This window comes from Phocoena phocoena, chromosome 13 (genome assembly GCF_963924675.1).
Source record: "Phocoena phocoena chromosome 13, mPhoPho1.1, whole genome shotgun sequence".
Lineage (NCBI taxonomy): Eukaryota > Metazoa > Chordata > Mammalia > Artiodactyla > Phocoenidae > Phocoena > Phocoena phocoena.
The window spans coordinates 40,949,853-40,966,640 of NC_089231.1; the positions used below are offsets into that span (position 1 = coordinate 40,949,853).

The window sequence follows — 16,788 nt, forward strand, 5'->3', positions numbered from 1 at the left end:
CAGGAAATCTTCTTTGATAATCTACTCTAAGTCAAGGATTTTGCTCTTTGCTGGGACCAGAACGCTTGGAATTAGCCATCAGGGTAACTGCCTCGGGCTGCACAGTGTCAGCAAATGCTGTGATAAATGGAAGCAGTCATTGTGCTCAGGACGTCTGAGCTGGGACTTAATGAACAGCAGGGGTCCTTCTGACAAAACTCAGGGGACTGGAAGGTAATTCCAGATGGAGGAAGAACAGGAGACCCTGTTCTGGAGAGGAAAGCAGGAGGGAGACCACTGAAGTCTTATATGCCGCGTCCAAGACTGTGGTCTTTATCTCAAATGCAGAGGGAGACAATGAACAGGTTAAATCTCAGAGGTGACCTGATTCTAGAAGGATTGCTTCTCTTTAAGAACAGAAAAAGGTTTGAGAGGGGATGGGAATGGAAGTAAGGAGATGGGTAGGAGGCTTTGCAGGAATCCAGGGGCAAGATGTTTCAGGTGTGGCTGGATACATCCGGTTAGAAGGAAAAGTGGAACATCAATCTGAGTCTCTAGAATTTATGTTCTTTCCAGGGCATCATGCTACCTCTTTTTCATTTGGACCAGTGGAATGTTTATTTTAAAATTTCACGGCCAAGATGATCAAAAATAGTCTACCACATATAATAATTCTTTACCCCAATTTTTCCTTTCTGTGAGAAGCGATTTATCATTTTGTCACTTTCTTTGATACATAGAGTCCATAACTGGCAACATAACGAAGTGACTTTTGTCCTCATTTTTAAAAGCTAAGTAACGGGAACATTGTCCAAGAAGTCCCTCTTTGGCTTTTGCTGGGAGGTGTAATTCTTAGAACACTTAAAACAGCAGTAACAACAGCTCTTCACCCCATAAACATTGGGGCTCCTTTGTCCTCGTGAGGAGTCTGATCCTACTCTGTAGAGACATTGTCCTGCCGTATAATTGCAGAGTTCAAAACCCCTAAGAAAAGGCTCCTTACCTGACTTTAGCATTTACATAAAACAACAATTACAAACGATTAGGCTACAATCACCAACCCTCTAGGACTTGGAATAGAAACATATTTGAAAATTGGTAATACGCTGACAATAAGAAAATAGAAAGTATTTCCTCCAGCGTTCTATACTAAATTGTATTTCATGATCTGTGCTAGTATACCTATTCTCAGCATGTGATATAGCCAGTAGTGATGGGTGGCATTTGAACTGGCATCAAGCCCTCAGTATACAATGCCTTAGTGAAGAACTCTTACTTGAACTCAGAATCTGACGTGTGCTAAACAATTAATATATTTGCACTGAATACCGGTTCCCAATAATAATTCCTAGAAAGAACATTCTGATTTAAAATGTATATTCTCACTACTCAGCCATAAAGAAGAATGAAATAATGCCATTTGCAGTAGCACGGATGGACCTGGGGATTATCATACTAAGTGAAGTAAGTCAGACAGAGAAAGACGAATGTCATATGATATCAATTCTATGCGGAATCTAAAAAAAATGATACAAACGAACTTATTTACAAAACAGAAACACACTTCCAGACATAGAAAATAAACTATGGTTACCAAAGGGGAAAGGTGGGCAGGGAGGGATAAATTAAGAATTTGGGATTAACATATACACACTGCTATATATAAAATAGATAAACAACGAAGACCTAGTGTATAGCACAAGGAACTATACTCAATATTTTGTAATTACCTATATGGGAAAGAATCTGAAAAAGAATAAATATATGTACTATACTTATATGTATAACTGAATCACTTTGCTGTATACCTGAAACTAACACAACACTGTAAATAAACTATACTTCAATTAAAATGCATATCTGAAGACCTTTGTAAAAATAAAATGAGTTACTCTTTAAGTAAAGACTATAGGTTGATTTGAGACACATTAAAATAGAGAAAAAATGCTTCTAAAAAGTCTGCATTTTCTTGTGATATAACTATTCCAAGAGGAGTTGGCAGGGCTGATGGCACATTCCACGAAAAATAATCTGTACATAGAGCAATACTTTTACAGAAGCACCAGAACAACATCACTGGATCTGGTCTTTGAGTTGAACTGAGACAGAGGTCAGCAAACTGTAAACCACCTGAACAGCAAGCTCACGGAGTCAAATTCCTCCCATAGACACAGGGCCATGTGCTCCCGAGAACACTTTCATCACATGGACAGGTCACCTTTAGCAGGTCAGTATTACAGGTCACCTCCAGCAAGTTAGTCACTTGCACTACTCATGAAAAGATGATTTTCTAATATCTCCCCCTCCTCTAAAAAAGTAGAATGAAACAGCATCCTTAAGCCCACACGCTCACAGGCCTTTCCTTCATGTTCCAGTCATGCAGTTAAGACAACTCCAGAATCTAACTAACAATAATTTTTAGGTGATTCTCACAAACCACCCCCAAACTTGCAAAGAACCTTAACTTACTGTGAAAATGAGATTATGTTCCAGAAGGTGCTTGCTGTTTGGTTGTTACCTAAATCGGTACTGAATTATCTGTATTCCAAGAAGTAATATCATTTGAGTCTTCCTATATTTTAAGCCTTAGGAAGCTACACTGGGTTCAGATACAATAAGTAAGAGGTCCCGGTAAGGTGGGGAGTGGGAGGGGAAGGAGGAAATGTGAGAGGAGAAGGTAAGCGTGTCGCTTGATTCAGTCACCATGCTTGCCGTTCCCTTGCATTCTGGACGACACTCACACATCCAGCTGTAAGTATTGCCTGGACCTTGCCTTACCCAGGACGTGTACTCTTTCATTTGGTGCTGGTTGCTGTGGGAACCACCGGCATGTCCCCTCCAGAAGCAGTCCTGACAGAGCTGGTAATTGTGACACTGTTGGCATCGGTAGCGAAATCCCATCATACTCTCACTGTGGCAGTACGAACACTCAACTGGATGGAAGACTGAGGGGCAAGTTAATGAAGAAAAAAACAAGAAAACAAAAGTATGAGCCAGAAGAAGGAAAAATACAGTCCGACAAGAATTGCATTTTTCTGCTGTGCGCCATGATTTCCGATGATCGTCAGTTTTCGCCGAGAGAAGCATTAAGTTTATTCCTAGACTCTCACTACCCTTTTCCAGCATGTGTGTGGAGGTGGGAGAAACAGAAGGGGATGGAGGATAGGGGTTCTTTTAAGGGCAAATCTCTGTAATTCCATTTGCTCTTCTTACTCCCGTCCCTTATACTACGAGACTATAAATTACCCAAACTGGCTCGCTCGCCTTTCCCCCAAATGCTCTCTGTCTCCAGGAGATCAGCACAGCTCACGGAAGCTGGATGAACACAGCTGATTGCCCAGTGGGTTGAGAGCAAATATGAGAGAAATGGAAGAGGAGAGGAAGAAGAAAGAAAGGCAAATGGAAGAAGAGTAGAAAAACTGGATGGGAGAATTGAGTTACTTTTTTAAAAATGGAGTAGCTAATGGGCTTATTTAATGAGTGACACTGCTTTTGTTTAACAGATTTTTTTTTTTTTATTTCCCGAGAGGCAGATGGATAGGGCCCAAAGAGACGAATAAGTTGTCTGAATACAGTTCTAAGTCAGATAGTTCAAGAGACACAACTTCCTTTGGCAGAAAATTTGAATTATAAAGCAGGCAAGGTAAAATATTTGAGATTTGAATCCAAGTAACTGCATGTTATGAGCTAAAGATATCAACAACAATAAGAACAATTCATGCTTTTGGTAAACTTTTTCTCTGGCTAACCAGCCAGGGAAAATATTGCAAATAAAAATAAATAAAGATGAAGAGTAAATTGTAAAAACAAAGACATAACCAGTTTTGAACACACTGTCTTCTGAACCAGCATCATATTCCCTTTTTCTGCCTCCTGGGAAAGGCTGAAGTGAGACTTGAATCTAGGGACAACTGTTCTGGGACAGGGCCTAAGGAACTCATTTCCTGCAACAGGAAATGCTGAGAGAGAAGCCATGAAATGACAAGTTTATAATTGGAAAATGACTAGTTCTTAAACTGCAAAACAGTAATATGAACTCATCCTGCATGATCTGGACCTTGATGGCTCTTTGCTCTAGCAGATGAATAAGAACCATAAAAAAAAAAAATCTGTGATTGGTAGTGCTTACAGAGAAACTAGTAAGTTCATTCTTTAAATCTTCTCCATGAGCAGAACAGGACAGATTTATAACTTTAACTAAGGGAGATAATTAGGGCAGATGCCAGATGTTCTAAATGGGAATTTAAAATAAGCTAACTTTAACCCCAATGTATATTAAAGCGACGTGTAGAAGTTAAGGTTACAGTAAGAGATAGGAGATGAATTATTTTCTATTTAAGGCTAGAGAATTCCCAGAGTTAAATTAAACAGTAAATAAGAACATCTAAAGATCAGATGGAGGCAATGAATTGTTCCATGTTTAAAATTTTTTAAACCTTGCTCTGAACTGTATTTTATATTTAAGTTTGGATATGCCAAGAGTAATTACTTTTAACATAGAAATACTTGCTTTTATAAAAACAAAAGCACATGACAAAAGTTACATTACTCATTTCTTTTACATAACTACAACCACTGAAAGCTTACAATTTGGAGCATATGACTAAAAGATTAGCAAGGTGCAAGCATCCAATTTTTTCCTATCTCCTCCACCTATTCCTGATGGAGTGCCTAGGAAGAAATAGTCAATGCCAGGTGTACCAAGAGTAGAAGTTCATACCTAAAACAAATACTGAAAATGTCACATTCCTTGCTGAGGTTCTCTTTCCATTACAGTAAGTTTTTAAGCCACACCTGATTTGTAACTGAGAGGTAGACTGTGAGATTTAATAAATTTTTAGAATGGACAGTCCTAATTGTGCAGTGCACCTATAAGGCCTTACTGATGAGGGAGACAGGTTAGTTCTATTAAAATTCAGAACTACTAAATAGGCCTCCCTAAAACAATGACCTTGGCTTAATAACTATAGATTTGATAGCCTAATTTCGGTAATGAAAAAAATTGCCTTAGGAGTTTGGGATTAACATGTACATATATGTTATTTATATGTATATTAACATATACACATTCCCATATTTAAAATAGATAACCATCAAGGACCTACTGTATACCACAGGGAATTATACTCAATATTTTGTAATAACCTATAAGGGAAAATAATATATATTTTATTATTTATATATATATATATCTCACTGTGAATCACTGTGCTGTACACATGAAACTAATGCAACATTTTAAATCAATTATACTTCAAATTTTAAAAAAAGGCTAAAAAAATTGCCTCAGTAGTAACTACTCACCGTTTTCTACATTTGCCAGTCGATGCAGAAGGGGCAGCCAGACCAGGCACTGCGGGGGAGGATCTGACATGAGTGTGTCCAAGAAACCATTTAAGGTGACTTTTTTCTGCATCAAAAAACCCATAAAAATTTAGAATCAAGAATAATCTTAATTTACCTGCTATGTAAATATCATTTGAGATAGAAGAAACAAGACATTCAATTAATCTCTAATAAATAAAGAAACAGAGCTTGAAACTAGTTCTGAATTTAAAACATTAATTGCTTTTTATATTTAAGCCTACATAAGACTGGATTATCTCCACTGAGGCTGAGTCAATATTATCACAAGGAATAAAACAATTCTGAGGGGATCATTTTCATACATGAGGGACAGTATGAAAATGATGAGGAAAGATGGAGAGTAGACATTCTCCATAAAATTTTACCCAATAGTACATCACAGCACACTCGACAATTCCCGTATCAGTCTTCTAAATTTGTAGAACAGCTTCCCTTTCAAAGCTCCTCAACTTCCATAAGGACTAAATATTTTGTGGTTAATGTGAATGGTTCTGCTATACAAGATTAGGAGTGAATCCTGTTCGGAGGGAGCTATCCTTCCCTGTTAGAAAAGAACACTCTAAATTAAAAAAAAATTCTCTTCTCTACTTTCTTTATGAATCTTTTCTTACAATTCAGTCGGATTCTGTGTCATTATCCCGGGCTTTTCTGATGCAGAAAAGAAATGTATTTTATCTATAAGTTTCTTTCAAAATGAAAAAATAAGAGGTTATATTAATATATGATATTTTCATAGCATGAATGACAGAAAATTTACATGCAAAAGTCACTACTTTACTTAAATTTTTGAATTAGAATATCAAGGTGGATGGGATAGTTTTATATTGTTAGATAAGAAATCAGCCCTGAAGAGCTACAGTGCCTTTTCAAGGCTTAAACGTTACACTTGTCCTTGTAATTCACAAAACAACTGTCTTGGTATCCTTCTATTAATGTTTTCTTATTGGCAGATATTTACAGTTTTAGCTTTACCTCATAATACTAAATAAGCTTTTTATAGGGCTGTTATTAGCATTATAATTAAAAGATAAATTATGTAAAGTATAAGTAATGAGACAGTATTTTTTCAAAAGCTACTACAATTCATATGTCTAAAATAATACTGTGTTTCAAACCAATCACTTGGGGTGGCTTTGCAATGAAGCAATTAAAACAATTTTGGAATTTCATCATTCGAACTGCTGCTATAGCCAGTTTATGAAGCACAAAAATAAACTGGTCTTATTATTTTTATTAGTGTTGCCTCTTTTTGTACTTCACATGATTTTATCTATTTTGACCATTCATCATACTGGCTAAAAATCACTACTGGAAGTCAAGAAATGCTACTATGATTTCCACGTACATAAATTTCTCATCATTGAGGGTATATAAAAGATTATATAATGGGCAGTCTCTAGGATATTTCAAAAGGAATTTTGAGCAATGGCAACATCTTATATACTTTTTTTGAATATATAAATTCTATTAGATTAAAAAAGTCCTATTATTCTGGCTGACTTTTAATGAGAAATATTCTGAGGCATTAGTGTATTTCCTGAGGATTCTACAATGCACTACCTAAAATCAACAGATGTACAAACAAACAAGTAAATCCAGGGGCAGAGAGATCAGTTTGGGGTTTAATGCAATAGGCCAGGCAATCGAGGATGATGAGGAGAGAGATCTGAGAAAATTCTAGAAGGTGAAATCAGTAGGACTTGGTGATTGATGAGAAGTTCTGGGTGAAGAAGTTGTATAGAAGGAGGCTTAGGTGAATGGATCCATTCTGAGGTCACCAACTCGAAAGGGAAAGGGAACTCCAAAGAGGAGTATGCTTTAGCTGGGGACAGAGGCCAGGTATCTAAGCCAGCCTGGGGGTGAGGGCGTGGGGAAGGTCAGAAAGGCTTCCTGGGTGAGACCCCATCCTGCCCCCACCACCCCCCAGCGGCAGTAGAGTTTGATACTTAAAGTATCAAGCCATCCCTCCTCTTATTGAGTGTATGGACACATTTATAATTCTATATAAATCCATGCCCTACAGGGATGCCCGAGGCACCACCTTTGACCTCTTAGATCACCAAGTAAACAGACAGATGAGGTTTCCTAGCTGGAGGTAAATGCAGCTTTTCGGTGACTGCTAAGCACTGATTTCTTATTTAAGGGATCCTTTTAGAGGACATACTTGGTTAGATCGGATTTTTAAAAATTGTAAACAAATCTTCAGTTTATGGATTTCTAAATCTCCACTATGCTGTGCTGAAGAATAGTTCTAGACATGTAGATTTTCCACATGACTGGAGAGATATAAACACGGAGAGTCCCCCAAACTAAGCAGCTTCCCTTGGCTGACTTGTACCACCCCCAGTTAAAACATGTTGCTCTGAGCCCCAATGTACTGGAAGATTTAGGGCCTCCCAGATGGCACGGGGCATATGCTGTGATTCCTTTCTTGTCTCCTTTGCTAAATTGGTGAAGCTCGGTGCTGGGTCAGACTCATGTTTCATGTGAGGCTGAGTAACAATTCAACCCTTTCGATAGTGTGGTGGTAATAATGTTTCCGAGGGTATAGCGTTGCTGTAGGGGTTAAATTAGACAATGCAAATAAAGAACTTAGCACGATGCCTGGTTCATGGTCAGGAAACACCACCTATTATTATTATCCAAATGTGGTGAGTTCAGTTACTGACTCAGAGGTCATTTGTCAGAAGCTGGAAGATACACTACAAGTTACCATGAAGAAGTAGTGACTTGCAGTGACACACAGGAGAGCAGCCACTGAGAGATACTTCCTTAAACAAGTTTTCTCCTACCTGTTGAGAGAAACAGGATCTAGCTGACTGTTCTGTGTAACCAAATGAAGGCCCTTCAAACACTGCTGTGGGTAGTTTGAGAACTTCCCGCAGGAACTGATCGTATCGTCCATAAACCATCACCCCACTGGAGTCAGAAATCATTGAGAAAATATCTGATGGATGGAAAAGGAAAGATCTTTATTCATCATGTAAAGATTCCCCACTGTTTTAGTTCAATGTATCTACTGCAAATAACAAAAAACGTGGCAGAAACTAAATATTTAATTTATTATGAAAGAATAATATGAAAGCTAGTTTTTATGCTGAGATATTCCTGGCATGGTGTTTTCTCTGGTGTCTTTCTGTAGATGATTCTGGCATACAGCATTAACTAGTAATTTGGATAAAATTAGCATATTTTGATAAGACAGAGAACATCACATTTTTAGTTTGAGGTCAATTATCAACTCATATATAACTCGACAGGAGGAATTTTTGTACATGTGAGAAATATGCTGACCTCTTTTGAAATACACAATGAAAATATTATGACAATGTTAGAGTGTGTGTGTATCTAGCAAGCGAGCTATTTACTCGTCTATATTGTCACTAAAACGTTCGGGTTTTGGTTTAAGATATTGAAAAATGAAAGACATAATGGGGATAAGGATGCAATGAAAACACTTGATTAACTTCCCACAGAAGCAGAAAACTTCCTATAAATCACAGTGTTCTGGGTGGAAGGCAATTGATTTATGGGAAAGGGTCTTTTGCCTCATGGGAAAGGGTCTTTTGCCTCATGCAGTCGAGAGGAAGCCTGGCCTTGCCAACGATCAGTGAGGTAAAGTCAGGGTTCCAGATTATTCTCAGCAGAGCCACTGGCTTCACTGAACCTCTTTTCTTCAGTTTCTGCCACTGTGGGCACTTAATGAATATTACTGGCATAATTTCCCAAGGTACTCTATAATTCCTCTGTGGAGATCACTACTGGAAGGAAAGGGTTGGCTATTATACGGTTTGTCACCATGCTAGATTGTAACTAGGCCCGCACAGCTGCTGGGATAAACAGTTGTAAAGTCAATATGCTACCTCTGCTCATTTTGGACTTAATTTTTCAAGGTCAAAATGTAATCTGGGGGCATTGTTTTACACCGCAGCCAGATGTTAAGCATATTATAGGCTTTTATTGGATTATGTTTTGAGGGTGTGAATTGGCTCTCATTTTCTTTAAATAGTCCACTTACAAAGGGTTTCTATTGTGTTTAAAATAGTTAATCAATTATGAAGCTACAGCGATTCTACATGAGCAACAAAAATTAATGTTGTTCTCATACGCTTTCACAATATTGTTTACTTAGAGAATTTCATCTCTCATGTTTCATTATACTAGTCAAAAAAAGAAGTTGCCAACAGCAAAAAAAAAAAAACCCCAAAAACCAAAAACAAAGCTCTTATATAATTCCACATATAGAAACTCAAGAATTCCAATCAAAAGGAGGAAAAAGAAACCTTGAAGAAGTAAGTGTACCTTCTCATTAAAGCTGCCATGTTGTTTGTTTGGGGGCCGGGTGGTTAACTATAATTTGGCCATCCTGATGAACTTCTAGATTTGGATTTTCTAGGCCAGGGAACATTTTGAAGAGTAGCTTAGGCTTTTCAAATCTCCCACTGAAATAATTTAAACAACATCTCTAACTAGAGTAAAAGCAGAAGGGGTACCGACAGTGACCTTTCACAAACTTGAAGCTAATATTAAATTCATTTGTACCGATAAAGTTCTACTAAGCAATAGCCAAACTAGGGCTAAGTCCCTGGGATTAAAGGGAAGTGGCTGTTAATGACCACTCAGGTTTTTAAAAAGAAGTGAGGGGACTCTGAGGAAGCTCTCAACATGGTGTGTGTTTGTACCTTAATCTTGGGCCCTCTGTTTTTTTAATATATATATACACACACACTCATATATATACACACATATATATGTAATATGCTTATAACATGAAATATATGTGTATCTATATAATATAGAGGGCTGTTTCAAGGATTAAGCTAGTTACTAGATGAAAAGCACACAGATGCATACTTGGCACCTAGTATATGGTACAGAAATGTTATCTGTTTTTATTATTAATTTTATATCACACGTTTCTGCCATTTACCTTGTATGTTTAGACTCTGCCTCTCCAATAGGACTGTTCTATAAGGCTCTAAATCAGAGTCTAAATTACCTTTGTGTTTCCTGCAGCACCTTACAATGATCCTTCAGAAGAACTTACATTCATTGATTTATTAAACTAAAATTAACTTGGCACCTAATAAACACGAAATTGTGCCAAGCAATGGTTATACAGAAAAATCAGGACATAGTTCTTGCCCTCTGGGAGGTCCCAGTCTATTGGGGATGACAGAGATGTGGTTGGATCCTGGATGACACGACGTCATGTACGGTGACAAGGTGGTGTGAGTACAGGAGCGGTAGGGTGTACAGGGTGCAGCAGGAGCTCAGAGAGAGGGTTCCTAGAGCGAGGAGTGAGTCAGGGAAGATTTCCTTACAAAGGGGACTTCTAGGCCAAGTATAAAGAACAATCAGTAATGAAGGAGGTACTGAAGAATTAAAGGCAGGCCAGCAACTTAGAAATATTACCCTGGAGGTAAGCTTGGAGGCCGAACAACCTGTTCAGTGACAGAAACTCAAGAAATACAAGATGTTTGCCATAAACAAGCCCTCCCCAGAAGCTTTAGAAGAGCACCTGACTTTCCAGGCTTATTGCACTGGATTCAGAATTCCTTAAGACCCTTAACAGCCTATAATCAGACCAAAACCAGTTTGACAGAAACAGAATATATTATATTAGGTCCGTTTATGTATAGGTAGCTATGTCCCACACCTGCAGGGTGCGCCCTCACGCTCTCTGCTGCCTGGGGTACCTTATGAACACCCTGCATGTTGGTTCCTGGTGGACCTGAGTACTGGAAATGGGGATGCAACATGGGGGTTGTTGTCCCTTTTAAAGCATTTAAAGCAGCTTTTAAAACTCAGCTTTAAAATTTCTGCTGTTTTCTACTTTTTTGCTTTTTAAAATTTCTAAATTATTTTCAGCCAACTATTCTTGCCCTGTGTTCTCCAACATGAAGGGGCTAGTTGGAATGAACTAAATCTCTTTCATTCCTACGCACAAAAATAGAAAAACTGCCAAACAAGCGTAGTTGGCATATTGGCGTAAAGTGAGTTAGAATTTAAAGAAGGAAAATCCCAAGGCATTCCATATCCTTTCATTTTATTTTTCTTATTATAAAGGCAATGCTTATTATAAAATCATTACTCCACCTGTTTTATGATTAAATGCAAGCCAGCAAAAGAAGACGAAAGAAAACCCACAATTCCACTTACCAAGAGTCAACCACGGTAAATGGGAGTGTTTCCTCAATTTCTCTTTCTGATTTTTCATTGTTGATGTATAGGAATGCCAGAGATTTCTGTGCATTAAGTTTGTATCCCGCAACCTTACCAAATTCACTGATTAGTTCTAGTAGTTTTCTGGTGGCATCTTTAGGATTTTCTATGTATAGTATCATGTCATCTGCAAACAGTGACAGTTTTACTTCTTTTCAAATTTGTATTCCTTTTATTTCTTTTTCTTCTAATTGCTGCGGCTTGGACTTTCAAAACTATGTTGACTAAGGGTTGTGAGAGTGGACATCCTTGTCTTGTTCCTGATCTTAGTGGAAATGCTTTCAGTTTTTCACCATTGAGCATGATGGAGGGGTAAGCTGGGACGAAGTGAGAGAGTGGCATGGACATATATACACTACCGAATGTAAAATAGGTAGCTAGTGGGAAGCAGCCGCATAGCACAGGGAGATCAGCTCGGTGCTTTGTGACGACCTAGAGGGGTGGGATAGGGAGGGTGGGAAGGAGGCTCAAGAGGGAGGGGATATGGGGATATATGTATGCATATGGCTGATTCACTTTGTTGTACAACAGAAACTAACACAGCATTGTGAAGCAATTATACTCCAATAAAGGTCTATTAAAAAAAAAGTCAAAAAAAAAAAAAGAGTCAACCATGGCTGTCTGTGGGTGGATTTGCCCATATTTGTTCATTCAGCCAATGAACATTGTTCATTCTGTTTGAACAATTCAATTTGTTCATTCAATCACTGAAATATTGGTGACTAAGGATACTCATTTCTGATTAACATTTTGGAGAGGTTCTTCCAACCAAACTGCTTTTAGCTAAATTGTTCTGGGCCAAATTGCTTTCAACTGACTTACCTGGAAATCACTAAAACTACCTTTCTGGGATTAACTATATAGTGACTCCTCATTCAGAGAACTGGGGCACGTTCAGGTCTGCTGCTCTGCCAGAAGGTACCATGAAATGTCGTGATCACACAGTCTGTTTCTCTACAGAATTTGCGACTCTCTGAAGCTTATTTCTGCACACTGGAGAACAGTTTCTTTCCAATGGGGCGCGTGCATTTGTGACTTCTTTCACTGAGCCGCAGAGGATTGACTTTGGCCACTGGAAAGCATGCATGCTTTGCTCACTGATCGTGGGTATTTGGTGAATGATGGGATGGGGTGAGAAAACAGCACTGGAGCAGTTACACTGTTTGCTTTGAAATCCCAGACTTGTGGGAGAACTTTGAGGGATTTGACAAGTGGTAAAGATCTGCTCGAACACTTAGTTAAATCTTGAATTTTGTAACTGTGCTGATGTCATTTGTTGCTTACCTGACAACCACCCCCTTCAGCTTTATTGGCCCCAAATTTCATCCTGGGCTATGGGAAAGCAGTGGCCCTTCTCAGCCCAGGAGGTTAGAACGACTGGAAGACTCCCTGACCATCATGGACATTCCTTTCCTGTCAGCAGTGGTTGATGTAGTAATTGGTCTGTGATGCCACCCTGGCCATGAGATGTAAGGGCTGGGGGCCTCTGGAGTGGGTGTGACTCCTGAAATTGCTGTACCCCCTTTTACCTTCAGGAGAAGGATAAAATCTGACACAGAGGAGAGCTGAGTGGAAAGATGGAAAGCACCTGGGTCCTTGATGGCACAGCACGAACCTGGTTAGTGGAAACGCTCTGAGGAGTTCTGAAGCGCAGAAAACTGGTTTTCTCAGTTTTCCTCAAACTTATTTTATTAAGGAACCCTTTTCTCCAAGTAACTAACATTGAATAAGTATTTGGAAATGTTTCTTAAGACTTTGAAAAAAACCTTTACCTACTGTCCTCAGCCTAAGTGGCCAATGGTGACATGGGGTCAGTAGGCAAGGCCCTCAGGAGTTTCTTCTTCTGCCCTGGTTCATTTTGCTAAACTTTCTCTTCCCAGCCTAACCCTGAAGGAAATGCTTTAGGGATTACTCTAAGTTATTTTTTTTAAAAGGACATTGTTTCTGCCACCTTCTAATTTAGCTGTTATCCTCAATCAAGTACTGAGGTAGATGTCTTTAAAGTTTTACATCTTTCAGGCTAACTGAAGAGAGACTAAACTGGACCTTGTAGGGTCTGCTTGGGCTTCTCTGAAACTTGACTGCACTTGGCTGGTCCATGAAAGGAGGTTCCTGGGAGTGAGGGAAGATGTGTGGTTATGTGGGGTTCCCCTTATCTACTGCTCCAATGACATAACTCTTCTTGGAACATGTCTGGGGAAATTCCAAAGGAATAAAGGTCCCCCCCACCCCGACCCCGGTATCCTTCTTTATTCTTCCTCTATTGGTGCATCAAGAAGCAAGATTACATTCAGCAGCGGACAGGCAGCAGGTGATAAAAGAGTCTAAAGGCTGTGAGTCATGGAGGCCTGCAGCCAACAGGGACCCTACAGGTACCTAACAAAATCCCCAAGTTTAGGATGGAGAAGGAAGTTGAGGACTAAAGAAGTGAAGTGATTTCCACAGAATAATCAGCAAATTAGTCACACAGCTGGGCCTGCAACCTGGGACTCCCAATTCCCATGACAGTGCTCTTCGTCATACGGCATTATAACTCAGACTCATAATATTTAGGGGAAGGGAGAGGGTTACATGGCAATTTCTCTTCAAAACAGCCACCTATACATGATTTTAAACTAGTTAGAAATGAAAATGCTTGCCCGCTATACACCCACTCTAGGCCTAATGAATCAGAAATTCTGGAAATGAGACCCAGAAATCCATTTTTTTTAAAAAGCCCTCCAGGTGACTCCATATACACTAAAATTTGAAGACCACTGGTGTACGGGGAAAAAGTCAGGGTTCAATTCCTGGTACCATCTGTGATTAACTCTCTATGTCTCAGCTTCTTTACCTAAAACGTGTGAACAAATCAGGAAACTCTCACTGTTTTGTTGGTTAAAAATCTACCACATTTAGTGACAAAATGTACACAAAAGGCCCATAATCACTCAACACTCTAGCTATCATGTCTTCATTGGCATCAGTTAATTCTCAGTTTATAGTTTCTGTACATAATTCCTATGCCTACACTCTGGCAATGTCTACTCTGGAAACTTTGGAGTGCCCAGTGATTTGAACAGCATTGGTGGAGAAGAATGAGGAATTGTGCCGGGAACTTTGGCTTGAGATGACCGAGAAACGGAAGGTTGCCCAACATGGTCTTCATCTCCCTATGGTGATGGACTTATGCCTGTGAGGCAGTTCTACAGTAAATGAATGTGAAAGAATGTATATCTTACTTTAGTATCATGAACAGTCTAACTGGTGATCCTCAACAGGTTATAAAAAATAATAATCCATACGTAGAAGGAAAACATTCATTTCATTGACATTAATCTAATATGAAAACATTTCTACGACAAAATCCAAGGATCAACGAAGATTATATTTCAAACAACTCTCATAGAATGAGGAAAGTCACAAATGGTCAGGGGGACCTGGCAGGAATGGGGTAGAGGAAAACGTGGTATACGGGAGGGGTAAGCAAACAGAGATGCAGAGAATAACTTACATCTTAATTTGTCCATGATCTTCCCTCCACACAATGTGGCTAAAGCCATTTTGACAGCAAATACTGAAATTTTACCATGGCCTTCCCTGTTTAATGATGATAGAAAAAAAGAGATGTCATGTGAAGAACGTCCAATAACAGTCTGACATTTTCTGTTCTGTAGAAACCATAGGACACCAGAGCTGCATGCATTATGTGAACATATCCATTTTAAAAAAGGTTATGAATACATTTCAACACGTTTCTGAAAAACTCCTCTATTCGATGTTTCCTTTTTTCAAGAGATTGCAGAATCTTTAAGTTATTCTTTTTTTTTTTTTTTTGCGGTACGCGAGCCTCTCACTGCTGTGGCCTCTCCCGCTGCGGAGCACAGGCTCCGGACGCGCAGGCTCAGTGGCCATGGCTCACGGGCCCAGCCGCTCCGCGGCATGTGGGATCTTCCCAGACCGGGGCACGAACCCGTGTCCCCTGCATCGGCAGGCGGACTCCCAACCACTGTGCCACCAGGGAAGCCCTTTAAGTTATTCTTTGTCTATGCCCCTTGCTCAAAGCATACACTGGTAGCCATAGAAATATGTGCTATTTACCTGAAGATGAAAATTATAGAACATTCTTTTCACTTTGGGTTTCATAAAATAATTTTATGTATGATGATGCCACAGTTTCTATAATTTATTTAAACAAGGCTTCAGAAAAATCTTAAGTTGTGTGTGTCAGGTAATTGCTGAATTTTAAAAGGGTTAGGGTTAATATGGAGACGTTTTCATCACACTTTTTTTTCAACAATCATTTCCTACCCACAAGCCAACTGTCCTTAAAAGTGATACATTTACTTTTCAAAGGGAGTTGGTATTTTAAAGGGGCAAAAGTAAGAGCTCTTTTGAATAGTTCTCCTACCTAAATGACATGAGAGCAGCCAAATCTTTGTTGATTCAAGAGGTATAACTAACTTGTCCTTCACAAAATGTGATATAAAGGGCATTCTATAAGAAGTAGAATATTTCTGCTAAATGATTTTTCCAGCTGGAATAAACTGTTTATTATATCCTTGGAACCAGACAGTGTATCATATTAGTAATTCATTTCTTTGGTGGTTGCTATTCTTAAGAATGATCAAAAGAGTTATTTAAAATAATAATGTAGCTGAAAGGTAAGTAGAGTCTGTATTGACAAGGGTTTAGTATATAGAATAAGGAATTTATATGAATAAATTCAGATATGTGACATATTAGAAGAATAAGACATCATAAATCATTGTGTCTTTGTTCCTTACTAGACTCCAGAGAGGAATCATTTGTTATTCATCTTTGTTGCTGTCATTCTTAGCATAGTACCTAGAAGGCAGCTAGGCAGAATGCAAAACTGACCCAGTCTTATATGCTAGTGACTATCCTGTTTATATTTCTAAGCATAAGCACCAGACTTACATAATTACATATTAGAAATCTTCACTTGGATATCCTGCATCAAACCAAGTATATTCAAAGTAGAACTCATTATCTTCCAAAGCCCTCTCGTAATACTCTGACCAACTAAACTACTAACCTGCTCTTCCTCCTACAGTCCCTCTTCGGGTTGTCAGGATCACCATGTACCTAGTTACCCAGAAATGAATTTTTGGCAAGAGGTCACCCTTGATTTTTTGCTCTTCCTTAATTCACTACCAACCAAATAAATGTTTGAGGTACTCATACCCACTTCACTGTATATTAAACCCACTTCCT

The 16,788-nt window shown here is 38.8% G+C and overlaps 1 protein-coding gene across 18 annotated transcripts in view; it reads right to left on the reverse strand.

Annotated features, from left to right (window-relative positions):
• DTNA (dystrobrevin alpha) overlaps window positions 1-16,788 on the reverse strand; it is a 288,661-nt gene that overhangs the window by 62,873 nt on the left and 209,000 nt on the right. For 17 of the 18 annotated variants that reach the window (XM_065889316.1, XM_065889317.1, XM_065889325.1 and 14 more), the window contains 4 exons: window positions 15,065-15,150; window positions 8,139-8,293; window positions 5,284-5,389; window positions 2,758-2,924 (listed from right to left, as the gene is read on the reverse strand). In XM_065889316.1, the coding sequence (XP_065745388.1) occupies window positions 2,758-2,924; window positions 5,284-5,389; window positions 8,139-8,293; window positions 15,065-15,150 (514 nt within the window). The remainder of the gene's footprint in view (window positions 1-2,757; window positions 2,925-5,283; window positions 5,390-8,138; window positions 8,294-15,064; window positions 15,151-16,788) is intronic. The other variant, XM_065889331.1, reaches the window with a different exon arrangement.